The sequence below is a fragment of the Rutilus rutilus genome (genome assembly GCF_951802725.1).
Source record: "Rutilus rutilus genome assembly, chromosome: 8".
Classification (NCBI taxonomy): Eukaryota; Metazoa; Chordata; class Actinopteri; order Cypriniformes; family Leuciscidae; genus Rutilus; species Rutilus rutilus.
Window position 1 is genome coordinate 36,476,293 of NC_140222.1, and position 22,945 is coordinate 36,499,237.

The 22,945-nt window shown below is 38.3% G+C and overlaps 1 protein-coding gene across 2 annotated transcripts; it reads right to left on the bottom strand.

Annotated features, from left to right (window-relative positions):
* Positions 1–16,606: 16,606 nt before the first annotated feature.
* On the bottom strand, positions 16,607–21,405 carry LOC311296200 (uncharacterized protein). Of its 2 annotated transcripts, none has more exons than XM_084417877.1 (6): positions 20,835–21,405; positions 19,976–20,176; positions 18,161–18,469; positions 17,485–17,787; positions 16,977–17,093; positions 16,607–16,879 (listed from the first exon to the last, which is right to left on the bottom strand). In XM_084417877.1, the coding sequence occupies exons 2-6, from the start codon at positions 20,022–20,024 to the stop codon at positions 16,800–16,802; spliced, it is 858 nt and encodes a 285-aa protein (XP_084274003.1). In that variant the 5' UTR covers positions 20,025–20,176; positions 20,835–21,405; the 3' UTR covers positions 16,607–16,799. The 2 variants fall into 2 exon arrangements, with proteins under 2 accessions (XP_084274003.1, XP_084274004.1); XM_084417878.1 differs by having other exon boundaries at positions 19,976–20,202.
* Positions 21,406–22,945: the final 1,540 nt, after the last annotated feature.

The following is a 22,945-nucleotide window of genomic DNA, read 5'->3' on the forward strand; positions in this document are numbered from 1 at the left end:
ATTACAAATGATGTGCTAACTAGTTTTGGTTTGGTATTAACATTAATGTGCTACCTATTGCAATACAATATCGTCACACTATAGCAACGCTCTCCCACATATTTTGCTATTATAACTGCTTATTTGCGTCGTTGGTAGAAGTGGTAGGAACCACTGTAGGAATGTAATTTCCTACAGCAACTGAAAAAGTAAGTGTTTTAAACGGCTGTCAAGCATATAAAAACGTTATAAAAACATGATCATGATTGATCGCATGACTTTGTGTTATTGCAAATAATCACATCATAGAGCAACTCACTTGAAGGCCAGAGTGGCGGACATTCAATGAGCAGTTTGAACCGGTCTGCCCGGGGGTATTCCAGAAAGAATGCAACATTCCTGGGTAAATTTACGGATAAGTAACCAGATAACCTCAAATTTCATTTTCAAAAATGTAAGTAACTTTCAGGGTATGTATATAGCCATACCAACTTACTCTCTGAACATAACCTCCTGCTGAGCTGGGTTAGTTTACTACAGGTACACACCTCTTAGCTTCACAGCAATTCAGCGCAAGTGTACGCTTTTGGTAAGGCTCCAGTGGGCTTGACGGCACACATTATGGATAATGATTTAGAATTATAAATGTTATAACTTTATAATATATGTAGTGGGATTGCTGTGTTTTTCGTGTCAAGTGGGGTAAAGTGTGCATGGCGTGGTGCAGCGTGAGATGCGAACCTGACACCAAGAAACAACATAGACAAAATATTTTTAATATTAGTTTAATGGCATCTATTAACTGAGCACTATGAATGAAGGCCAGTATCACTGATACCAATACTGATCCTGTCAGAATGGGACACCCAGGCACCAAAAAATAAAAATAAATATTGAGAATAATTTAAACATAACATAAAAGCCTGTCAATAATCCAGACAGGAATAATCTCAGTGGAACTTCTGGTATGGCCCAAAGAACCTGGGCGCTAACTAGGCCATCCGGAGAGGTAGGTATTTGGTAGAAAGCCATACCTTTTGGCCACATATGTAGCGGGGAGCAGGAGCTGACGGTCCGGTGACAGTTGGCAGCCGCCTTGGTTTGTCTGGAAGCCCGGGCCAAGGCTTCCCCAGCCTTCTTTCCAGGTGTAACGACACCAGCGGATGAAGGCTAAGGCATATGGAACAGCGGCATAGAGATCCTATGAGGGGAACAAAGGAAGATGAAATCCAATGAAACATTGGAATAGGGACATACCTGCGGCGGTAAGGAGTTGTCGGCGTACTCAATCCAGGATAACTGTTGACTCCAAGAGCTCGGATTCTGGTACGTCAGGTAGCGGAGAGCTTGTTCCAGGTCTTGGTTTGCCCGCTCGGACTCTCATCCCAACAGGTAGTATTTAAAAGAATCAAGAGACCATTTCAGTGCCAAACACTCTTTTTCAATGACAGAATATCTTGTTTCCTGAGGATACAGTTTCCTACTCAAATAAGCCACAGGATGTAACTCACCTCCCTGCTCTTGCTTCAAGACAGCTCCCAATCCCACTTAAGAGGCATCTATCTGAAGCACAACAATTCTCTCAAAATCAGGACTATACAGAATTAGTCACTAATGCATCCCTCAAATGTTGGAAAGTTGGACTGGACTGAATTAGATTCGGGCCCGACTTCTGTGTCAAATCTGCCGCCCTAGTGGCAAAATGAGGTATAAACCTCCAATACCACCCAGCTAGTCCTAAAATAGATCTAACCAGATCTAACCTGCTTTTCTGATTTAGATTTCACAGGTTTCACTGGATGGGTTGGAATATCACAATCATTAACAGGAAGGCATTTCAAGGAGTTCATCTCATTCACCTTTTGGCTCTGTCTAGACTTTGCACAAGTTAACACCACATTACAGGTATTGCTTGCCTACAATAAGTCCATTAACACAAGACAATTGTTATGTTGAAGGAGGAATGGATAAGAAGCAGACAAACAGCTTAGCATTCACTTTACTCAACTATCTCGTTTCTTCCACACAGCTCTAACATCAGTTGAACATGTCAACACATCAGTGCCACCTAGTGGACATTAATATTATAGCAATGCAATGGAGAAGAGAACACAACATCTTCCCCTTTTCAGAAAAAATACAGCTGTATGTATATCACAACAGAAATGAACAAAATCAAGAATAAACAAGTATTTTGAAACAACGTTTGTGTCTTTTTCATTCAAATATTAACTCTGTTATCTCAAGTTCTTCATTTCCTTACATATCTAAAACATAGTCCTTGGTCCAGAAGTGTTTTTGTCTAACTCTAACAGACCTATTCAACGGACTTGATGTTGTTCCATGTTGTACCTCAGTAGTAGTAACACTTTCACTTGATTTCGGCATTTCAGCAAGACGTGAGGCATTCCACACCTTACTATCATCAAGCAGGTAACAACCTTCACCATTCTTCTGTACAACAGCTTTTGGTTGTGTGAACTTCCGATCGCCCTTCTTTACCATCCAAGATTTCTTAACTCGAACTAGATCACCAGGTCGGAATCTTGAAGGCAGTGTCAATTGAGACCTTTTCAAGTCACGATCAAGTCACGATCAAGTCACGATCAAGATGGCGCCGCGGATGGCTGCCTCGGTGTGGAGCTCTCCAGTCATTGTGTTGTTTTTGTTCGTTTGTTCTGCGTTTAGTCATTCTTTTCCTATCAGTTTCACCAAAGACGAACTTCTGGACATTAGGAAACACACACCAGACAAGTTTTTTACAGATTTTGATTACTCAGACGTTTTACTGGACATTCTCGTTGGAGGCGCAGCGGTGTTGTTAAAACGCGCGGTCAGACGCAAACGCGGGAAGCGCGCCGGCGCGCTGGTTAAACTCCGCGAGCGCGGCCTCCGCACTGCACTACCCAGTATTCATCTTGCGAATCTCCGATCTCTTCCTAACAAAATGGACGAACTTCTTCTCCTCACCCGCACTAACAAGGATTTTTTAAACTCCTAGCTGAGTGAAGCCATACCGGACAACGCACTACATCTGCCGGGCTTCCAGCTGTTCCGAGCGGATCGCATCGTGGAACTAACGGGGAAAACGAGAGGTGGTGGATTGTGTTTCTACATTAACGAAAGTTGGTGTTCAGATGTAACAACACTGAAGAAGATGTGCTCTCCTAATTTAGAGGCGCATTTCATAAACTGTAAACCTTTCTACTCGCCGCGGGAGTTTTCCTCATTCATTCTCGCGAATGTTTACATTCCTCCAGACGCGTGTGTGAGCGCGGCGCTACAACAGCTGGCTGAACATTTGGCTGAAATGGAACAAAGGTACCCAGACTCTCTTTTAATCATTCTTGGGGATTTTAACAAAGCAAATCTCTCCCGTGAACTGCCAAAATACAGACAGCATGTTACATGTCCTACCAGAGACAGTAATATATTGGACCACTGTTACACCACGATAAAGAATGCGTATCACTCCGTCCCACGGGCAGCTTTGGGGCTCTCTGATCACTGTTTGGTTCATCTTATACCGACCTACAGGCAGAAACTGAAATCAGCTAAACCTGTATTAAGGACTGTAAAAAGATGGACCAACGAAGCAGAGCAGGATCTACAGGCCTGCTTCGATTGCACTGATTGGACTGTTTTTGAAGCTGCAGCCACCGATCTGGATGAGCTCACAGATACTGTAACATCATATATCAGTTTCTGTGAGGATACATGCATTCCTACCAGGACATTCTTATCATTCACTAATGATAAACCATGGTTTACTGGGAAACTCAAACAGCTTCGTCATGCCAAAGAGGATGCTTACAGAAGTGGGGATAAAATCTTGTATAACCAGGCCAGAAACAAACTGACAAAGGAGATCAGAGTTGCTAAAAGAAGCTACTCTGAAAAGCTGAAAAACCAGTTTTCAGCCAACGACCCGGCATCAGTCTGGAGAGGCCTGAGGAACATCACCAACTACAAGTCACCATCCCCCCCATCTGTGGAGAATCAACAACTGGCTGACACTCTCAATGCATTCTATTGCAGGTTTGAGAAGCCCAGACTCACACCTCACACCCGCCCTGATGTGCACTTCACACATCCACCATCACCTCCTGCAACCCCTCTCCTCCCCCCTTCTGCCATCCAACCTGAGCTTAAGGTCTGTGTGGAGGACGTGAGCAGAGTCTTCAAAAAACAGAAGACTAGGAAAGCTTCAGGCCCAGACGGCATCTCATCTGCTTGTCTAAAAGCCTGTGCTGACCAACTGGCCCCAGTCTTCACGCAGATCTTCAACAGATCATTGGAGCAGTGTGAAGTTCCCTGCTGCTTCAAACGCTCCACTATCATTCCGGTTCCCAAAAAAACAAAAATCACTGGACTTAATGACTACAGACCTGTCGCTCTCACGTCTGTGGTCATGAAGTCGTTTGAAAGACTGGTGTTGGCCTATCTGAAGGACATCACCGGACCCCTGATGGATCCCCTTCAGTTTGCTTACAGAGCAAACAGGTCTGTGGATGATGCAGTCAACATGGGACTGCACTATATCCTGCAACATCTTGACAGACCTGGGACTTATGCACGGATCTTATTTGTGGACTTCAGTTCGGCCTTCAATACCATCATCCCTGATCTTCTCACAGCCAAACTGACTCAGCTCTCCATGCCATCCACAATCTGTCAGTGGATCTCCAGCTTCCTGACGGACCGGCAGCAGCTAGTGAGACTGGGGAAACTCACATCCAGGACCCTCACCATCAGCACTGGCGCCCCCCAAGGGTGCGTTCTTTCCCCACTGCTCTTCTCCCTGTACACTAATGACTGCACTTCTAAAGACCCCTCTGTCAAGCTCCTGAAATTTGCAGACGACACCACTGTCATCGGTCTCATCCAAAATGGTGACGAGTCTGCTTACAGACTGGGGGTTGAACAGCTGGCTGTCTGGTGCAGTTATAACAACCTTGAGCTGAACACACTCAAAACAGTGGAGATGATCGGGGACTTCAGGAGAAACACCCCAGCACTCCCCCCTCTCACCATCATGAACAGCACTGTGGAAGCAGTGGAGTCATTCAGGTTCCTGGGCTCTACCATCTCCCAGGACCTGAAGTGGGCAAATCACATTGACTCCATTGTGAAAAAGGCCCAGCAGAGACTGTACTTCCTTCGCCAGCTGAAGAAGTTCAATCTGCCACAGGAGCTGCTGATCCAGTTCTACACAGCCGTCATTGAGTCTGTTTTAAGCACTTGCATCACTGTCTGGTTTGGTTCAGCTACCAAATCGGACATCAGGAGTCTACAACGGACAGTCCGGACTGCAGAGAGGATTATTGGTGCCCCCCTGCCAACCCTCCAGGACCTGTACTCTTCCAGAGTGAGGAAGAGAGCAGGTAAAATCATCACAGACTCCACTCACCCTGGACACCCCCTGTTTGAACTGTTACCGTCAGGACGGCGACACAGATCACTGGCCACAAGAACTTCCAGGCACAGGAACAGTTTCTTTCCACAGGCCATTTCCCTTCTGAACACTTAACATGCCCCCCAAAGCATATGCCTGTAAGTGCAATACTCCCACTGTCTAGTGCAATAAACTCAGGTGATATTTATATCTATATTATTCATACTACTCAAAATACTGTAAATATGTTTATAATCTGTAACATGCGCTAGACTCCCCCTGTCTAGTGTAATATTCTCTAATTCAGGTGATATTTTTATTATTCATACTACTCAAAATACTGTAAATATGTTCATAATCTGTAAATGTTTATTCAGACTAAACCCAACTGTGACCCTACTTTTTTACTTTTATACTATTTTTATTTATTTTTTATATATTTTCATTCTTAGAATTTGTATTACTATGTTCTTGTTGTATTTGTATTTGTATTTGTATATGTGCACTGGAAGCTTCAGTACCAAGAAAAATTCCTTGTGGGTGCAAGCACACTTGGCAATAAAGCTCTTTCTGATTCTGATTCTGATTCTGATTCTGATTTTCCCATGCAACAGAAGGCAATTCAACAGGGTTGAGAGGAGCATTATGTGTCACAGCAGACTTGTCATTTTGTTTGCATGTCTGACAGTTACGTACGTTGTCCATCTTTGGCCACCAGTACAATTGCCTAAGTCTGTGCTTTGTACGGACCATACCTTGATGTGATTCATGTGTCAGTTCTATGAGTTTCTTCTGTAGTTACTCAGGTACCAAGAGAAGGTATGTTCCTCTGACAATACATCAATACATCCATCCACGACAGCGAGCTCATGTCGGACAGGAAAGTATCCCTGTAAGTCCGAACATTCTTCATGTGTTTTGGCCAACGTGTCTGTTGATATGTATGCAGTTTAGCGAACACTGGGCAGTTGTTGCATGCAGACTGGAAATCATCTTTGGAAATTGCGCTGGAAGCAAATGAAATCATAGCAACAGGACAGGGTCTGTATTCAACATTGTAGTCAAACTCAATTAAGCATGCAGACCATCTAGCAACATGTAACTAGGGACGGCTGACGCGAAACTGACGTTCCGAAGCTTTTCGAGATCCTGAAGCGCAGATGTTTCGAAACACTGATCCGAAACGTGATTCAAAACACCCATGTCACATGACTACGGCTAAATGAAGCTTCGGAATGTTTCACAAGTGTTTCGACATGAGGCATGGTCCGCCGAATCAGCGTTTGATTGACAGGGTCAGGAACAGACCACACAATCGCACATCTGTATAAAAGTGAAGTCAACGCATCTTGACCTCGTGGGTTTTTGTGAGAGGAGTTTGATTTTGAGATAGCGGATTTTTGGTGATATAGTGACATTTATAGTGCGATTTGTTTAGTTATATTTAGGCTTACATTTAAATTTACACATTGACTGATAGGCTAGAGACAGACAGAGTATACATATAGTGACACATTAATAGATGCATAGATAGAAATATATATAGACAGATAGATTAATAGATAGATACATATACAGATACATAGATAGATTAAGACAGATAGATAAATAAAAATGGAGGCTCCACAGAAGAGATGCCGTACATCTGTGGTGTGGGAGCATTTCCATTTGGAAACCCCAAATAAAGTGAGATGTGTGTATTGTGATCGGCAGCTAGCCTACTGCAACAATACATCATCCATGATGCGCCATTTGAGGAGCACTCATCCTGCCATTTTGCAGGGTGCAGAGGATGGTAGCATTCCCCCAGTACCTAGGCCTGCTACTGACACTGCTGGGCCATCTAAGCAAGGTATGCATTGTTTGAAATATAATTATTTGTATGGCCTACAGGTTACAAGCTTCACATATTAGAAAAATACAATAATAAAAAAAAAGCAAATTTTTTAATGGCTTGTTGTCAAGGTGGTTTCAGATCAACTCCTGCAAGTGACCACTAGGTGTCACCGTTGAGATGGGTGTCGGATTGTTTCGAAGCATTTTTCTTGTTTCGAACATTTGCTTCAACTGTTTCATTGTTTCATTGTTTCACGAAGCCTCGATCTGCCCACCGCTACACGTAACCCAGCTCGACTATTTCCTTTACTCGTGAGAAGAGTAGTAAGAGCTTGATGGTCAGTGCGTAGTAGGAATTTTTTTCCCCACAGCCATGTACACACAGACACATCATCCCAGTGCTTCCTTCTCAGCGATGGAGTATTTCCGTTCATTATCAGACAAGGAGCATGAAGCAAAAGCAATGGTTCTTTCTGTTCACAGTCTTTACTAAGTAAGGCTCTCATTGGCTCAACCAGAGTAGCATAGGCAGGCACGAACTTACTGCACTAGGCACTAAGACCCAGAAACGACCGTAGTGTAGCTGCATCAGTAGGAGAGGGTTCATTTGTAATTGCAGTAACATGAGCATCATCTGCGTGCAGGACATCAGCTGAGAGTCTGTATCCAAGAAAGCTAAGTGTCGTCAAGTTGAATTTACACTTTTCTGTATTCAGTTTCAAACCAGCTTCACTAATCCTGTGCAGAACAGCTCTGAGATTTGCATTGTGAATGGCTTCGGATGCACCATGGACAATCACATCGTCCAAGTAACACTGTACACCGTCAAGGCCTTTTAAGATCATGGTCATCATTCGTTAAAAAGCAGATGGTGCCGAACACAGTCCATATGCTACTCGACAAAACTGATATAAGTCTTCATGGGTAATGAAAGCAGTAAGTTCTCTAATTTAAGTGAACTTAAAACATATATTATTATAATAAATTATAATAAATGTGACATTTAGGTGTGCCATTATCAAGGTTCAATGCTATGGGTTATTTCTACTTAACCCAGAAGGCCCGGTATGGCCCGGTATAAAAAGGTTATTGTTTTCATTGATTTTGACCCATGTAACCTTCTAAACAGTGCTTTAAGATTTACAGGTAGGTCTAACAGGTGAATATACAGAAATTTTATAATTTCTTGAGTAATTTCTGTCTCTTTGCAGTTAATAAACACAGCACCGTCTTTACTGCATAAATTATAAATGTAATATTGCTATAATCCTTATTAAAGCTAAAATAGTGATTCAATCAAGAGCAGTGAGTGATTTTATCTGTCTTTTGTTCTTTGCTTAACATTAATGAAATAGTTAATGTTAAATAACTTACCCACAAGCCATCCTAGGTCTACAGTATATTACTTTCTTTTTTTCAGCCGGACACAGCTTTGTAATGGCATTGAACCTCTCCTGAGTTTTTGAAGCTCCAAAAAGTGCTTCTATCTATAATAAAAGCAATTCATACAACTCCAGTGGGTTAATAAAGGCCTTCTGAAGTGATGCATTTTTGTGAGATAAATATCCATATGTGAAACTTTAGAAACTATAATCACTGGCTTCCAGCAACGGTCGTACACACGTTCACGAGAGAGTCTAGTTCCGGGCTTTCCGGCGGAAAAGTGAATTCTGACCAGACGTATGACGTAGGCGTAGCGTAATCAGAGAATCAATAATAACCAGAGGTGGGTAGTAACAAAGTACAATTACTTTGTAACATTTACTTGTATTTTTTATTATTTATTTTACTTTTAAGAGTAGATTTAAATGTCGGTACTTTTACTTTAAAGGTGCTGTATGTAGGATCCAGCGGCCTCTAGCGGTGATGTTTCAGATTGCAACAACAGCGCTCGTGCTCGTGAAAAGCAATAAAGTTACAACTGTAGTCTTTCACATCAGATAACGTTAGCAAATGGTCGGCGTTAGCTGGCGAACTAATGATGAGCCAACTAAAGCACAAAATCACAATATATTTTACATGCTTTGAAGTATTGTTAGCTTACCTGTCCAAAAGGATGAAAGCCAACTAGGGTCTGTTTTTATAACTGTTACCTATAACAAAGCGGAGGTCTCTCCATAATTCAAACGCTCTGCCAATGTTGATCCGTGTTTTCGTCCTGAGTCGATCCGATTGACGTTTGGCCTGACGAGCTTCAGCAGATAATTTTTTTTGTTTTTTTTTTTGTTTTTTTTTGGGAGTTTGTGTTGGAGTCTGTGTTGTGCTGGAGGCAGGTCGCCTTTTTGGTGTTATCAGACTCCATGTCGTTAGCTGCAGTGCCGTCGCAATAGACTGTATATATAAAACGGAGAGGCTCGGGAGCGCGCATGCACGTCACATCCGGTGGATTTCGCAGAAAATCCGACCCGGAGACTTCACATAAAAATAGGAATACTGGCCTTCAGAGGTAATAGCAAAACGCGAAAAGTGGATCATTGTAATGTGTGATTACAACCCCTTCACAGACGGGCAATAAAAAAAGGATTCATTTTATAAAAAAAGTTACATACAGCACCTTTAACTCAAGTACATTTCTAAGGAAAAAAACTACTTTGATTTCGTTACGCTGGGTGACTTTACTTCTCGTAACTTTATTTTAATGCAAATGTTAAAGGGATAGTTCACTTTGAAATTAATTTTTGGTATGTTTTAGCTTACCTCAAAGGCATCCAAGATGTAGGTGTCTTTTTTTCCGGAGTAGTTTCAATTTTGATATTTTTAGGTCAAACCGTTCTTGTCTGTCAGTCATATAATGCAGGTCTATGGTCACTGTCTCAAAACAGCATGCACAAAGTCCAAATTAAACAATTCCCCATCGTCCAAATTAAACAATTCCCCATCGTAAGTACACATTGATGGCTTAAGACACGAAACGAGCGGTTTGTGTGAGAAAACGAACAGTATTTATATAGTTTTTGTCCTCTTGTAAACACACACACCCAAATGATCAGAGGACGCGGGTGCTTCGGTCTGCGCAAGCGCCGGAAAGCGACGGAAAAGGTCAGAGGGCGCGGGCGCTTCGATCTGCGCAAGCGCCGGAAATTATCTCTCGCGCGTGTACGTCACTCATTGTTTACACAGAACAGAGATTGTAGGTAAGACGGCTAATCGAAATGGTTCTAATTTGCGCTTATCCAGGATGTTTAAACCGACGTAAAAGAAAACAATTTCGTATGCTCGCGCCAACTCATCCGGGAGTGGTGAGTTTTCACGAATTCCCAATTTATAATCCTTCCCTCTTGAAGTTCTGGTTGATCGCTCTTCGGCTGGATATCAACACACCCATAAACGTACTAAAGTTGAGGAGGGTCTGCAGCGATAATTTTTCCCCTGATGATTTTATAAACTAAGGAGAGGATCGCATAATACTGACATCATCAGCTGTGCCTATGGTGTTTTCTCATCCAACGGAGGTATGTGAACAACGTCTTTGTATTTGTAAAGCTGGCATTACATGAAATGAGCAATACAATGTATTTCTTCACCATATATTTGGTAAGAATGGTTTTACATGAGAGAGTTATAAGATATGTTATAAGAAGAGAAGATATGTGTAGCCTATACTAAGCAGCTGCTAGTCAAACCAATGTGAAACTATGTGTACTACTCATAAGGGTGCAGTCAATGATACTACTACTACTACTAGCCTAATAATAATAATAATAGTAATAGACAGTGTGGATTCATGTTCGTGTAGCTCTACTTAGTGTTGACTTTGTAATGACAAGCAATATTTTTTTAGGAAAGCGTACAGGAACCATACCAGCCAACAGAACATGAGTCAGATGAAGAGCAAACAACAGAGTGCCTTGGTGCATACATCGGACTAAAAGATGTTTAAATCTCTGTGTAAACAATGAGTGACGTACACGCGCGAGAGATCATTTCCGGCGCTTTCCGGCGCTTGCGCAGATCGAAGCGCCCGCGCCCTCTGACCTTTTCCGTCGCTTTCCGGCGCTTGCGCAGACCGAAGCACCCGCGTCCTCTGATCATTTAGGTGTGTGTGTTTACAAGAGGACAAAAACTATATAAATACTGTTCGTTTTCTCACACAAACCGCTCGTTTCGTGTCTTAAGCCATCAATGTGTACTTACGATGGGGAATTGTTTAATTTGGACGATGGGGAATTGTTTAATTTGGACTTTGTGCATGCTGTTTTGAGACAGTGACCATAGACCTGCATTATATGACTGACAGACAAGAACGGTTTGACCTAAAAATATAAAAATTGAAACTACTCCGGAAAAAAAGACACCTACATCTTGGATGCCTTTGAGGTAAGCTAAAACATACCAAAAATTAATTTCAAAGTGAACTATCCCTTTAAGAAATGTGTAGTTTATTCAATGCGTAGTTTATTCTTTATGAGCGATGCCCCATTTACAAATGAATCACTCTTTTGAGTCGATTCTTTTCAAAGCAAAACTGTGTAAATTGTATCGGGAATCAGTTTTTTTTATTATTTGTTCAGTTTCCTGCATGCACTGATACAGAGTTGTAACAGGAAATTTAAGAACATCAAGAGCGTTGGATGAAGTGGCAGTGGACCTACAATCAGTTGAAAGCAAATCTGCAAAAGCATCCTATATATTGCCAGCAATTAATATTTGAACATCTGCATATGCTGTCTGTGAACGATTCCACACAGGTACAGCTACATTCGATTCCATTTCATACATTAATACATTTATAACCAAACAGACTATACACTACACTACTACTACTACTACTACAAAGTATGACATTACCAGTTTTCTTTTTGACATATAGCCTTCCTTAATTTATACATTAAAGGGTTAGTTCACCCAAAAATGACAATTCTGTCAGTAATTACTCACCTCATGTTGTTCCAACTCCGTAAGACCTTCGTTCATCTTCGGAACACAAATTAAGATGAGAGCTGGATCACTCCTCCATAGGCTTCTAAGCGTAGCGCGTCTGTGTTGCACGTCACCACGAAGGCTCACTATTGGCCGACGCTGGTCATGTGTGTCATACGTGGTGATGTGCACAGACGCGCTACGCTTAAACACTACGTGAAAAGACTCGAGGCCCAGAGAGAAGGAAATGAAAAGTGGAATAAAGTCGTTATTTTTGTTTGTTTTTGCGCACAAAAAGTATTCTCGTCGCTTTATAAACTTAAGATTGAGCCACTGTAGTCACTTGGACTATATTAACGATGTCTTTAATACATTTTCTGGGCCAGCAAGTTATAATGTCTTAGAAGCCTATGGAGGAGTTAGACAACTCTCATCTTAATTTGTGTTCCGAAGATGAACGAAGGTCTTACGGGGTTGGAACAACATGAGGGTGAGTAATTACTGACAGAATTTTCATTTTTGGGTGAACTAACCCTTTAAATAAGCTACCATTGTTCACAGAGTATGAAATGAACACCCACCAACCCGCAGTAATTTGTGGGTATTGCACAGTCACGGGCAAACTCGTCTTGAAAAGGAATGCCTTTGCTGAGATACAGTGAACTAGTTTACACTCGCCTGCAAAAACATTTTGGAGAACAGATGGAAGAAGATCTGTCAATGTGCATTTGATAGTTGTTAGTGTTCAGATGTTAAGTAGTGGTCACGAGCGCAAGCACATTTGAAGAGTTTTAACTCTGAAACGTGCCTACTTTTGCACAGTTTATGATATGAAGTAACTACTAACTAACTACTTTGTATTTAGACTATTAAGATTCTTACTTTTACTTTGAGTAAATATTTCTGTACAAATACTCTACCCACCTCTGATAATAACCAACTGCAGAACCATATTTCACAGCATTTTTATTTATTTAGCATCAAACAAACAGTAGTAAATAGTAGTAAGTCACATACAGACTACATATTTATTATTTTATTTATTATACATATTCATTATTTACATCAATTTTGTACTATCACTGTAGAATAATTCCTTAAAAACAACAGGTTGCAATATATAGTATATAATTATAAATCTACAGACATACTAACATGCTCATATAAATATATAGTTATGCTTACATAATTATGCATATACAAATTCCTCTGTCACATTTTTATTTATGGTTAATAAATAAAAAAGCTAAATGGGATCATTTTAACCATGTTATTACAGTCTATTATGAAAAGCCAAGCACCCATAGGCTAAACCTAAACTCACCTATACTCCCATTATAGTGTAAAAATGTTTATAAGTTTAAAAATAAAAGATTATTGTAAAAACTGTACTGTACAAAATTCCCTGCATGACACTTGAAGGTATTTTGTTTAATGATTTTTTTAGTTTGAGTTTTTTTTATATAAATTTGGGGTTTATTTTTACATCTTATGTTGTTTAATTAATAATTTGGTGTCACGTGTGTTCAGTGTTGCGCATTTGTGTGTATGACACTGTGCACCTTCTATATATTAGTATTTATATCTGTATAACTAATGTATTTTTTCCAGGCTTGTTTTCAGTTATTTTCCCCAACCCTCCCCATTAATTCGGGCTTGGGACCGGCATATGGCAGAAAAATCAACTATATGGCTGGGTTAAATAAGAAATATGGGGATGCAGGATTTGATGGAATGACTGCAGAATAACTAAAAACTAGTGCTAGTCAGTGTCACTAAAGCCTTGTACCAAAAAATATATTAAAATAATTTGTTAACATTAGATGGGCAACTTCGGTCCTGGAGGGCCACTGTCCTACCAGAGCCCGTCTACGGAGAGCCTGCCCACTCCCTATTAAGCCCTATTGTACCGAATTTTGGTTGTACTACCAACAGAGTTCCACTGGGGGCGATCGCCATGAGTGCAAAATGAATGGGAGTCAATGGGGCTAGACGGCTAAATTTGTCTCTTTCACCCGATTGCCATTGATAAATCTCAGATCTGATTGTAGGTTTTGCAAGTTCAACATGGGTTTTAGGTCGAAAGTTGAATGAACGAGTACTTATGTCGTTTTGATTCCATACAGGTTGAGTTGTTGTTGCCCATAACACGCTAGCATTCTGCTAATGACGTCAGCATTCTGACGTCATTGACATTTTGAAAGACTTTTTAAAGCAAATAAGTGACTCAAAAAAATCTAACACCCAGCAATGTGTAATTTCTTTGCATCTCCTTTCGAATACAACATTCAAATTACTAGACAAAAAAATATATCCTGAGAAAAGTGGATTTTGAGGGGTATACCGCCATTGACCTCCATTCATTCTGCACTCGTCCTGTGAGCGCCCTCATATGGAATCAGAGTGGAACTGCAACCAGTTCAGAAGCCGGAAGTGTAGTGAGAGTGAAACTTCTCGCCATATTAGACATTCTCTGGTCCTACAGAGTTTAGCTTCAACCCTAATCAAACACACCTGAACAAGCTAATCAAGGTCTTCAGGATTACTAGAAAATTACAGGCAGGTGATTTTTTCAGGGTTGGAGCTAAACTCTGTAGGACAGTGGCCCTCCAGGACCGAAGTTGCCCATCCCCAACATGAACTAACAATGAGCAATGTTGTCACAATTATGTTCTGTCTTGTCTGCACCTGTTCTCGTTGTCCCTGATTAGTTAACCTTCATCCACCTGTGTCTAGTTTGTTCCCTCGTTTACTCTGTGTATATAGTCTCCCTGTTCAGTTCAGCCTCTTGTCGGTTATTGTTCATGTCTTGTGGACACGCTGTTACATTCTGTTATGCCTGCTTGTTACAATAACTTATCTCCGTTGGAAATTACCTTAATCTGCCAAGCCGTGACAAATATATTTTTACAGCTTTTATTAACCTTTACGAATGTTATATAATAAAATATTAATTTTAGTTCACAATGCATTAATAACTATTGTTAACAGATACCAATTTTGATTTTAAAAATGTATTCGTAAATGTTGAGATTAACATTAAGATTAATAAATGCTGTAGAATTGTTGTATATTGTTAGTTCATGTTAACTATGTAATTAACCAATGTTAAAAATCAGAAAAAAGATCTGCACATAAAGAAATTGGCCAAAAGCTTACAATAATTTACTGTCCAGAGGCCACAAATAAAGTGCAAAAGTGCAAAAAGTGCGAAAATGTTTTGTGTGCAGATCTTTTTTCTGATTTTTGAGTCTTTTTGGGATCTACGCACCATAAGAAGTTTGCTCATTCTTCCGTTTTGGACTAGTGTTTGGCCCTACGCCTTTCCATTCTCTCTTAACTAATGTTAAAAAAATTAAGCCTTATTGTAAAGTAAGCAGGGATGGATGAAATGAAAGTTTCTATGATATTATTATGCTGCCTTCACATGCTATCTTGTCTTATCATTAAAGTAGTGCATATTTACATATATCAATAATCATTTGAAGCGTCTTGTATATTTTATACACAGCGAAAAAAAGCCTGTATATTTGACCGAAATTCCAGAATCTTCAGCAAGCACACTATCTAGAATATTTATATGGTTATCAATGGATGCGCCGCTAAATTTTATTCAAAATGACATATCTTCAATACATTTTGACTTTAATAAGATTTCCTTAAGAAATTTAGTGTCCTCCATGATTTACAATTCTTTTAGACAACAAAGCACTTGAAAGCAACAAGGGTAACACTTTACAATACGGGTGCACTAATAAGCATTAATTCATGCTTAACTAATGCACAGATAATCATGTGTTAATGTATGACTCATGAAGAACTAAACCATTAATTAATGATTACTGCATCAGCAACTAATAAAGATTCTAAATGATTCATAGATTAAGTAATATATGAATTGTTATTAATTAAATGTGTCATAATGTATTAATTCCTTAATAACTTATTTTATTAACTAAAAGTGTAAATTAATGTGTTAATTACCACAGCTGTTCAAAGTCATGTACTTCAACTTCCAGTTGTCTGCTTTAATTAATCATTAACTAATGATTTGCAAATGTATCATTATGTTATGACTTTACTTGTTGAGGCACATAACTATTAACTAATTGTTAAGTAATATGCCATTTTGGTGCCATGTAAACCCATAAATGGCATATTACTTAACAATTAGTTAATAGTTATGTGCCTCAACAAGTAAAGTCATAACATAATGATACATTTGCAAATCATTAGTTAATGATTAACTAAAGCAGACAACTGGAAGTTGAAGTACATGACTTTGACCAGCTGTGGTAATTAACACATTAATTTACACTTTTAGTTAATAAAATAAGTTATTAAGGAATGAATACATTATGACACATTTAATTAATAACAATTCATATATTACTTAATCTATGAATCATTTAGAATCTTTATTAGTTGCTGATGCAGTAATCATTAATTAATGGTTTAGTTCTTCATGAGTCATACATTAATACATGATTATCTGTGCATTAGTTAAGCATGAATTAATGCTTATTAGTGCACCCGTATTGTAAAGTGTTACCGCAACAAGCTCATAATCACGATCAGAAGTGGGAACTAACATTTCTCATAGCATGTGAAAGCAGCATTAAACTACTATAATACTGAATATAATGTATGTGGAGTATTTGCTATTGCACATAATGACTTTAAGAGAGATGAGAGAAAATTTAAATTATTCAGGCATGCGTTTGCATCTTCAGACTTGCTCCTGGATTTTATGTCCTCTTTCTTTGGTCTTCAGAAATGTTTCAGCATGCCCAAATTTCATCAAGTTGGCTGAAAAGCAGAATAAAGCATAAAAATGTTTAATTTTTCACTCATTATGATGAGGAGAAAGTCATGAAAATGATTTTGTTTTCTGTATAAGACCTGCCTTTTTGATATCCTTCTCTTTTTGGTTTGAAGAATATCACTCTGTGTGTTATTAGGATTACTGCAAATAATACTGCAATCAAACACACTGGAAGAAATATGGATCTATAGCGAGCATCTAAAAAGACAAATAAAGACAAAAACTACTATCAAATACATTTAAGGACCTAAAACTATAGTAGCCATTAGGGCTGGGATTGTTCACTGATTGGACTCAGCTGATAAATACTTCAGGTTACAGGTTAAGATGATGTTACAGTGTAATTACCAAAATAAGTACTCAGTAAAATGAAGTACGTAAGGAATAATTGAAATTATTCTAGCAACAGCTATCATACCTTATATTCAGTTAACAGTGATGAGCTTAATCTGATCTTGATCAGACACATCCCTTGTAGACATATAGCAATTTTAAACCTTTGCCATGCTAATCAATCAATGAGTTCTGATCAATTATAATGAATTATATAAAGACATGACTGAGAGATACATGAATATCACTGACGTACCTGTACAAGGCGGACAGAGTTGAGTGATGTCCAGATGCGTGGTCTGGTTGCTGATGGGATTGTTCAACACACAGCTGTATGTGTTGTTATCCTGATTTTCCACCTCCAGAGGTAAAGAGAGACTGATGCTGAGATCAGACACACTGATGCTGGACAATACACTGATTCCTCTGTACCAGGAGAGAGTCACATCACTCACATTCACCACTGAACACTGCAGCACACATTTAGAGACTGATGAACTTTCAGATGATGAAGAACATTGTGACGTGTGTCTGATGATGACAGGAACGGGGAGATTGTCTGAAAAACAGAAGAGAAAAAAGATTGTCTCCCCAATTTGTATTTTAGACTGCAAACAGATAGTAAAACAGAAACAACTGGAATCTTTCAGTGTATCGCTTTCTATATGTAGAAATACTTTTCTTATTCAGAAAAAAAGAAGCAGTTGCGGACAAGTTACATTATTGAAACCAAAAATTAATCAAAGACTAAAGTTTCTGAATCTTTCCATTTCAATAAACTAATTTGACGGATTTAAATATTTTTTTCATTGTGTTTGCTGCATGAAAGAGCCTTTATATACTGTTAGTAGGAATTATGACAGTAGGTTCATGCAGAGCTGCTGCCCCCTAAAAGTGTAATGTATCAAGGTTGCTGAATTTAGAATACTCACCATAGACTGTAACACTGAATCTCTTGTAGGAAACTCTTTTTTTGCTGGTGATCTTAAGATTATAAAGTCCAGAATCTGCGGTTGTGATGTTTAGGATGGTGAGAGACCCATCATTATCTAGCTGCATTTTCCTAAAACTCTCATGAATTATGATGCTATTGGCCTTTCCATTGATTTGGGCAACAAGAGTGTTGGCAGGTCCAAAATACCACACTATCAGATCATCATTCTGTTTATTAACACCTGTTTGTAGAGTGACAGAACTCCCCTCCATCACTGCCATTCCTTCTGTCTCAACACCAAACACACCTAGAGAAAAAAATACTATTATTTTTTTACTCACACTATTCCCAGTACTCTCATTATTGTCAAATAACATTAACATAATGTTTCAACTACGGATAAAGACTAACAATGGACATAAAAACAAGTGTTCAAGAATGTCAGTTTGCTGGACATTGAAAATTCACATGTTGTCTGTGTTTTGGTTCTTTGAATTTAGTTTTTTGGCCTGTGTTTAGTTCCTGTGTCTATGGTTGCTTATTAGTTGATTGATCAATCCAACCTGTGCTTTGTTTTAAATGAAAATGAAATGAGGCATTTATGTAACGCTACCACTGTACACCCAAAGCGCTTTTTGTTTTACCACTTATTATTTTGTGTAATTATAGTCCCTTGTCTGGTTCAGTTCTTTGTCTCTTCTCTTCAGTGTTTTGTGGTTTGGTGTTCTGTTACCCATGACGTTCTACATTTTAGAGTATTTACTTTAGTTCAAAATAAATATTACTGCAACTAAATCCTGTCCTCTACTGCAAGTTGAAACAACACATAGCAACCTCACCCAGTAAAACAAAAGAACCTGCTTTCCTGGTTTGTGTTTTGAACTTGATAGTCATCATTTACTCACCCTCATGTCATCCTAAACCTGCAAGGTATTCTGAGAAATGTTTAAACTGTTTTTGTCCACACCCCGGCCTAAACCACCCAGCACAGAAAACTGTCTGCACTTTTACAAGCTGTTTACAAACATAATTTATAAGCTGATTTATAAGCCGTTTTCCTCATTGTGACACATTTTTTTGTTAATTGCAATAACATAGGGTTTACCAGGACCACACAACAACACAAACATATTCAAAACAGATGATATAGAGGAAGAGCAAAACATGTAATCTAGACTAAATAGTCTAAATTAAAAAAAAAGGGAAAGAGGGTTTGAAAAAGAAGTCCACATTTCACTCTGCTTATGCAGTTTATGCAAGTATTTTGTTTGAAAACATTTCAGTCATATTGATGTTGTTTTATATGTTTTGTTTTGAAAAAGAATATGTAATTTTCATAAATTTATAGTGTTTTGAGCAGTCACAAGTTAGAAGTTCTGAATTGAATTAAATCATTGAAATCAATGGAGTTCATACTGGCAATTATCATATTGTATGTTCTTATAAATTTAATATAATGATAAAATTTCTCATAAATATCGATGAAAATAAACATTGTGCATTCACTCAATAATGAGAAGTCACTGATCGGATACGATATGGCTTTAATTGAAAAATATTAAGACGATAATTATAAACAACTATGAAAGTGACATTGAAGTCACTTTAACAACTACTTCACTGTATATGCACTGTACAATGACAGAAATTGTATTTGTCTCAGTGGCGGTTCTAGCTCATATGGTGCCCTAGGCGAACCACCCGGGTCGCCACGTCTTTTAAATTCGAACACATTATTCTCTATGAGTGTACACACACTGCAATCTACTGACAGAATGATCAAAACTTAAATGATGAAGCTATAAAAACATACCATTTGTGATCAGAAATGATAAAGAAAGAAACTTGAAGCAGCTTTTCATATTCCTTGGATAATGGAAAAGTTGAAGCTGAAAATGTCATTAATAGTTCCAGTTTTAAGACAGGTTGTTTATCTGGATCTAGATGTAATATGAGCTTTGTTGAGGGAGCAGCTGATGATCATGTGAGAAAGGGAGGAAGGGAGAACTGACTCCTATTGGAAGAACAGAAATAGAACGCCTTTTCAACAAACAATTGAAAAGGCGATTACAATTGAAAAGATACATTGCAAATCACAAAAGGTGATTAACCAACATAACATTTTACCAAAACTTTAAAGTAGATTATGAAAAATGACATAGCCTACTCAAACTTTTTATAATTTCTTTCTGAATAGTTACATAGACATTACATATCTGAATAGCTTGTTTTTGAGCTAACAATGAATATCCTTGTGCCATGCTGCATGCAAAGCAGACATTTGCAAATGTTCATAGGAACATTATGTTCATGTTCATATGTAAAGGTGGCCGAGAGAGCTCAATGCGCTGCAACTGAAGAAAGCACATGCAAATAGAAAAAAACCCCACATGCAAATAGATAAAAAAAAAAAAAAACATGCAAATAAAACAAGTAATAAAAACTCAGTGAGTGTTTTAGCGCAATTTTCTCACGTCATGGGATCACAACACTAAGAGATAGTAAATGAAAGAGAAAATAAGTTGCTTGAGAATATAACTTTCTATTGAAATTCAAATTAACTTTCTGAAATCAAATCAGCAATGGATAATAAAAAAGGCACAATCACTTGACTAGTTGAACATAATTTTTTTTATTAGCTCATTATTTTTTACATCTTGTAAAAAACTCACCTACAACTCAATATCCTCGATTTTCTCTGTATCAGCTTCCTTTTCTGCTTTGTCCTCTTAAGATTCTTCCTTCTTTTCTGCTTGACTATTGGCTTGTGACTTTGTAAACTCTTCTTCTGCTTTCGAGATATTTGCCAAAACATCCTCTGAAAGCCACGAGTCATTGTAGAAATCAGATACGCCTGATGAAGAAGCCGTTGGTGTGGATGTCGCCATCTTTTGTCGCTTTGCTGAACGTTCTTCCGTTTATTTTGCAACAACCTCTTGTCGTTTTCTCATATATTCTTGCTCCTTCTCCAAATCTTGATCGATACCTTCATTGATTTCTTGCCGTAATTCAGTGGAATTAATTGTGCTCATGACTCTTGTGAATACCTTCCTTACGTATTTCTGTGGAACAATAGTTTTATAGGTGAAAAGGCAATATTTTTCTTATTTCCCTTCATATAAAGTTTTAATAAATTTTTGAAGCATAAAGGAAAGATTTTTGATCAATTCTTTTTTTCTAATATTATTGTAAATTTTAGAAGCTATCGATTGCAATTTGTTTCAACTCGATAGCTATTATGGTTGCCGAGAAATTTGCAAAAAACAGAATTTCTTCTGGAATTTCCAGGAAATCCAAAATCTTTTCCTGGATTTTTTTTGTGCGTTCCCGAGATTAGACCTTCCTTAATATAATGCCGAAAACCCGAAGTCTCTAGGTGGTCTGGTTGAGGAGTAGATAGAAGTGCAAGATTGGTGCGCACAGACAGAACAGAAATCATGAGTTAACAATCGCAATTTTGTCCGGTGGAAAATTGCGCTAAAAACACCCACAAATTAAGAAAATATCTTCATCATTTTCATACCACACATGTGCTCCAAATACAACACAACCAAATACAGAAATGCGCTGCAAATAACACATAACACACAACATTTATGTTTGCGATTTTGCTGCATCCACTCACAAAAATAAATTAAATATTTATTTACGGTAGGCAATTTACAAAATATCCTCATGGAACATGATTTTTACTTAATATCCTAATGATTTTTTGGCATAAAAGAAAAATCCATCATTTTGACCCATACAATGTATTGTTGGCTATTGCCACATATACCCGTGCGACTTGTGACTGGTTTTGTGATCCAGGGTCACATTTTAGGTACAGTACAAAAAAAATATTTTATGTCTCTCTCAATACTGCTGTAAATTATAGGCTTACAGACCTTACTGTCATTTGGAACATTACTGTAATTTTAAAGGTTAAAATGACCTTTTTTGTATACAAACCTTTAAAATGACAATACATTTTTTTTTTTTTTTTTTTTTTATCATAAATTTCCTTCAGGATTAACATGTATATTGAAAAACAAATGTCCTCAAAACTTGGACCAAAGGGTGTCTTAATCAGGTCCGTGTCATGTGTCATGAATCATCATAACAAAAGAGGAAATCAAACTAGACAGTCATCTAAATATATAAACCTGTGACTTTGAGTAACAAAGTGAAGTAATTCAGATTTGCTGAATTAAACTAGTCGATCTCCGAATGTGAATGAACTGACTCTGAAGTTTAGTATTGCTTCTTATATGAGGATTCTTTTTCAAATACTAGGTCAATATTGATTTTCACTAACGACAAAACATCAAAATATCCGTGAATTTATATGGAACTAAGCTTTAGAAGCTTTCCATCTTTACTCTGCTCCCTGTTACGTTGCATTCGGAGATCGACTATTTTTGACTGTCAAAATGCCGGCGGACACAGCTACAGTGAGTTGTTCAAAATCTTTCTCTTTAGTAAACTCTGTGTACACAAACACTGTTCTCAATGCTCGAGTTCATGTGTAGAGCCCCTGGTGATACTTCGAGCAAAGTTTCATGTTGTGTCGAGCCTTCTTAGTGCTTTAAAAATAGCGATTTTTGATGCCATCATATCAGTGACCCATTCACTCCCATTAAAAAGGCAATTTGACCGAAAACGAAAATACGGTCAAACGAAAATACGGTCAAACTTAAAAGTGCGGTTTCCATCCTAATTATGCTTTTAAACGAAAGTTTGCCTCGGGTAGATAACAAAAAGATCCTAGGTTGCATTTTGGCAAGAATTACTCTTTAAACAC

Bases quoted from the DNA above. Each gene is read 5' to 3' on its own strand.
- LOC311296200 (XM_084417877.1), bottom strand. From the start codon at position 20,024: ATGAAAAGCTGCTTCAAGTTTCTTTCTTTATCATTTCTGATCACAAAT. The intron at 17,788-18,160 runs GTGAGTATTCTA...TCTGTTTTTCAG, and splicing joins ATTCAGTGTTACAGTCTATG to ACAATCTCCCCGTTCCTGTC. The intron at 16,880-16,976 runs GCAGGTCTTATA...TCTGCTTTTCAG, and splicing joins AAGAGAAGGATATCAAAAAG to CCAACTTGATGAAATTTGGG.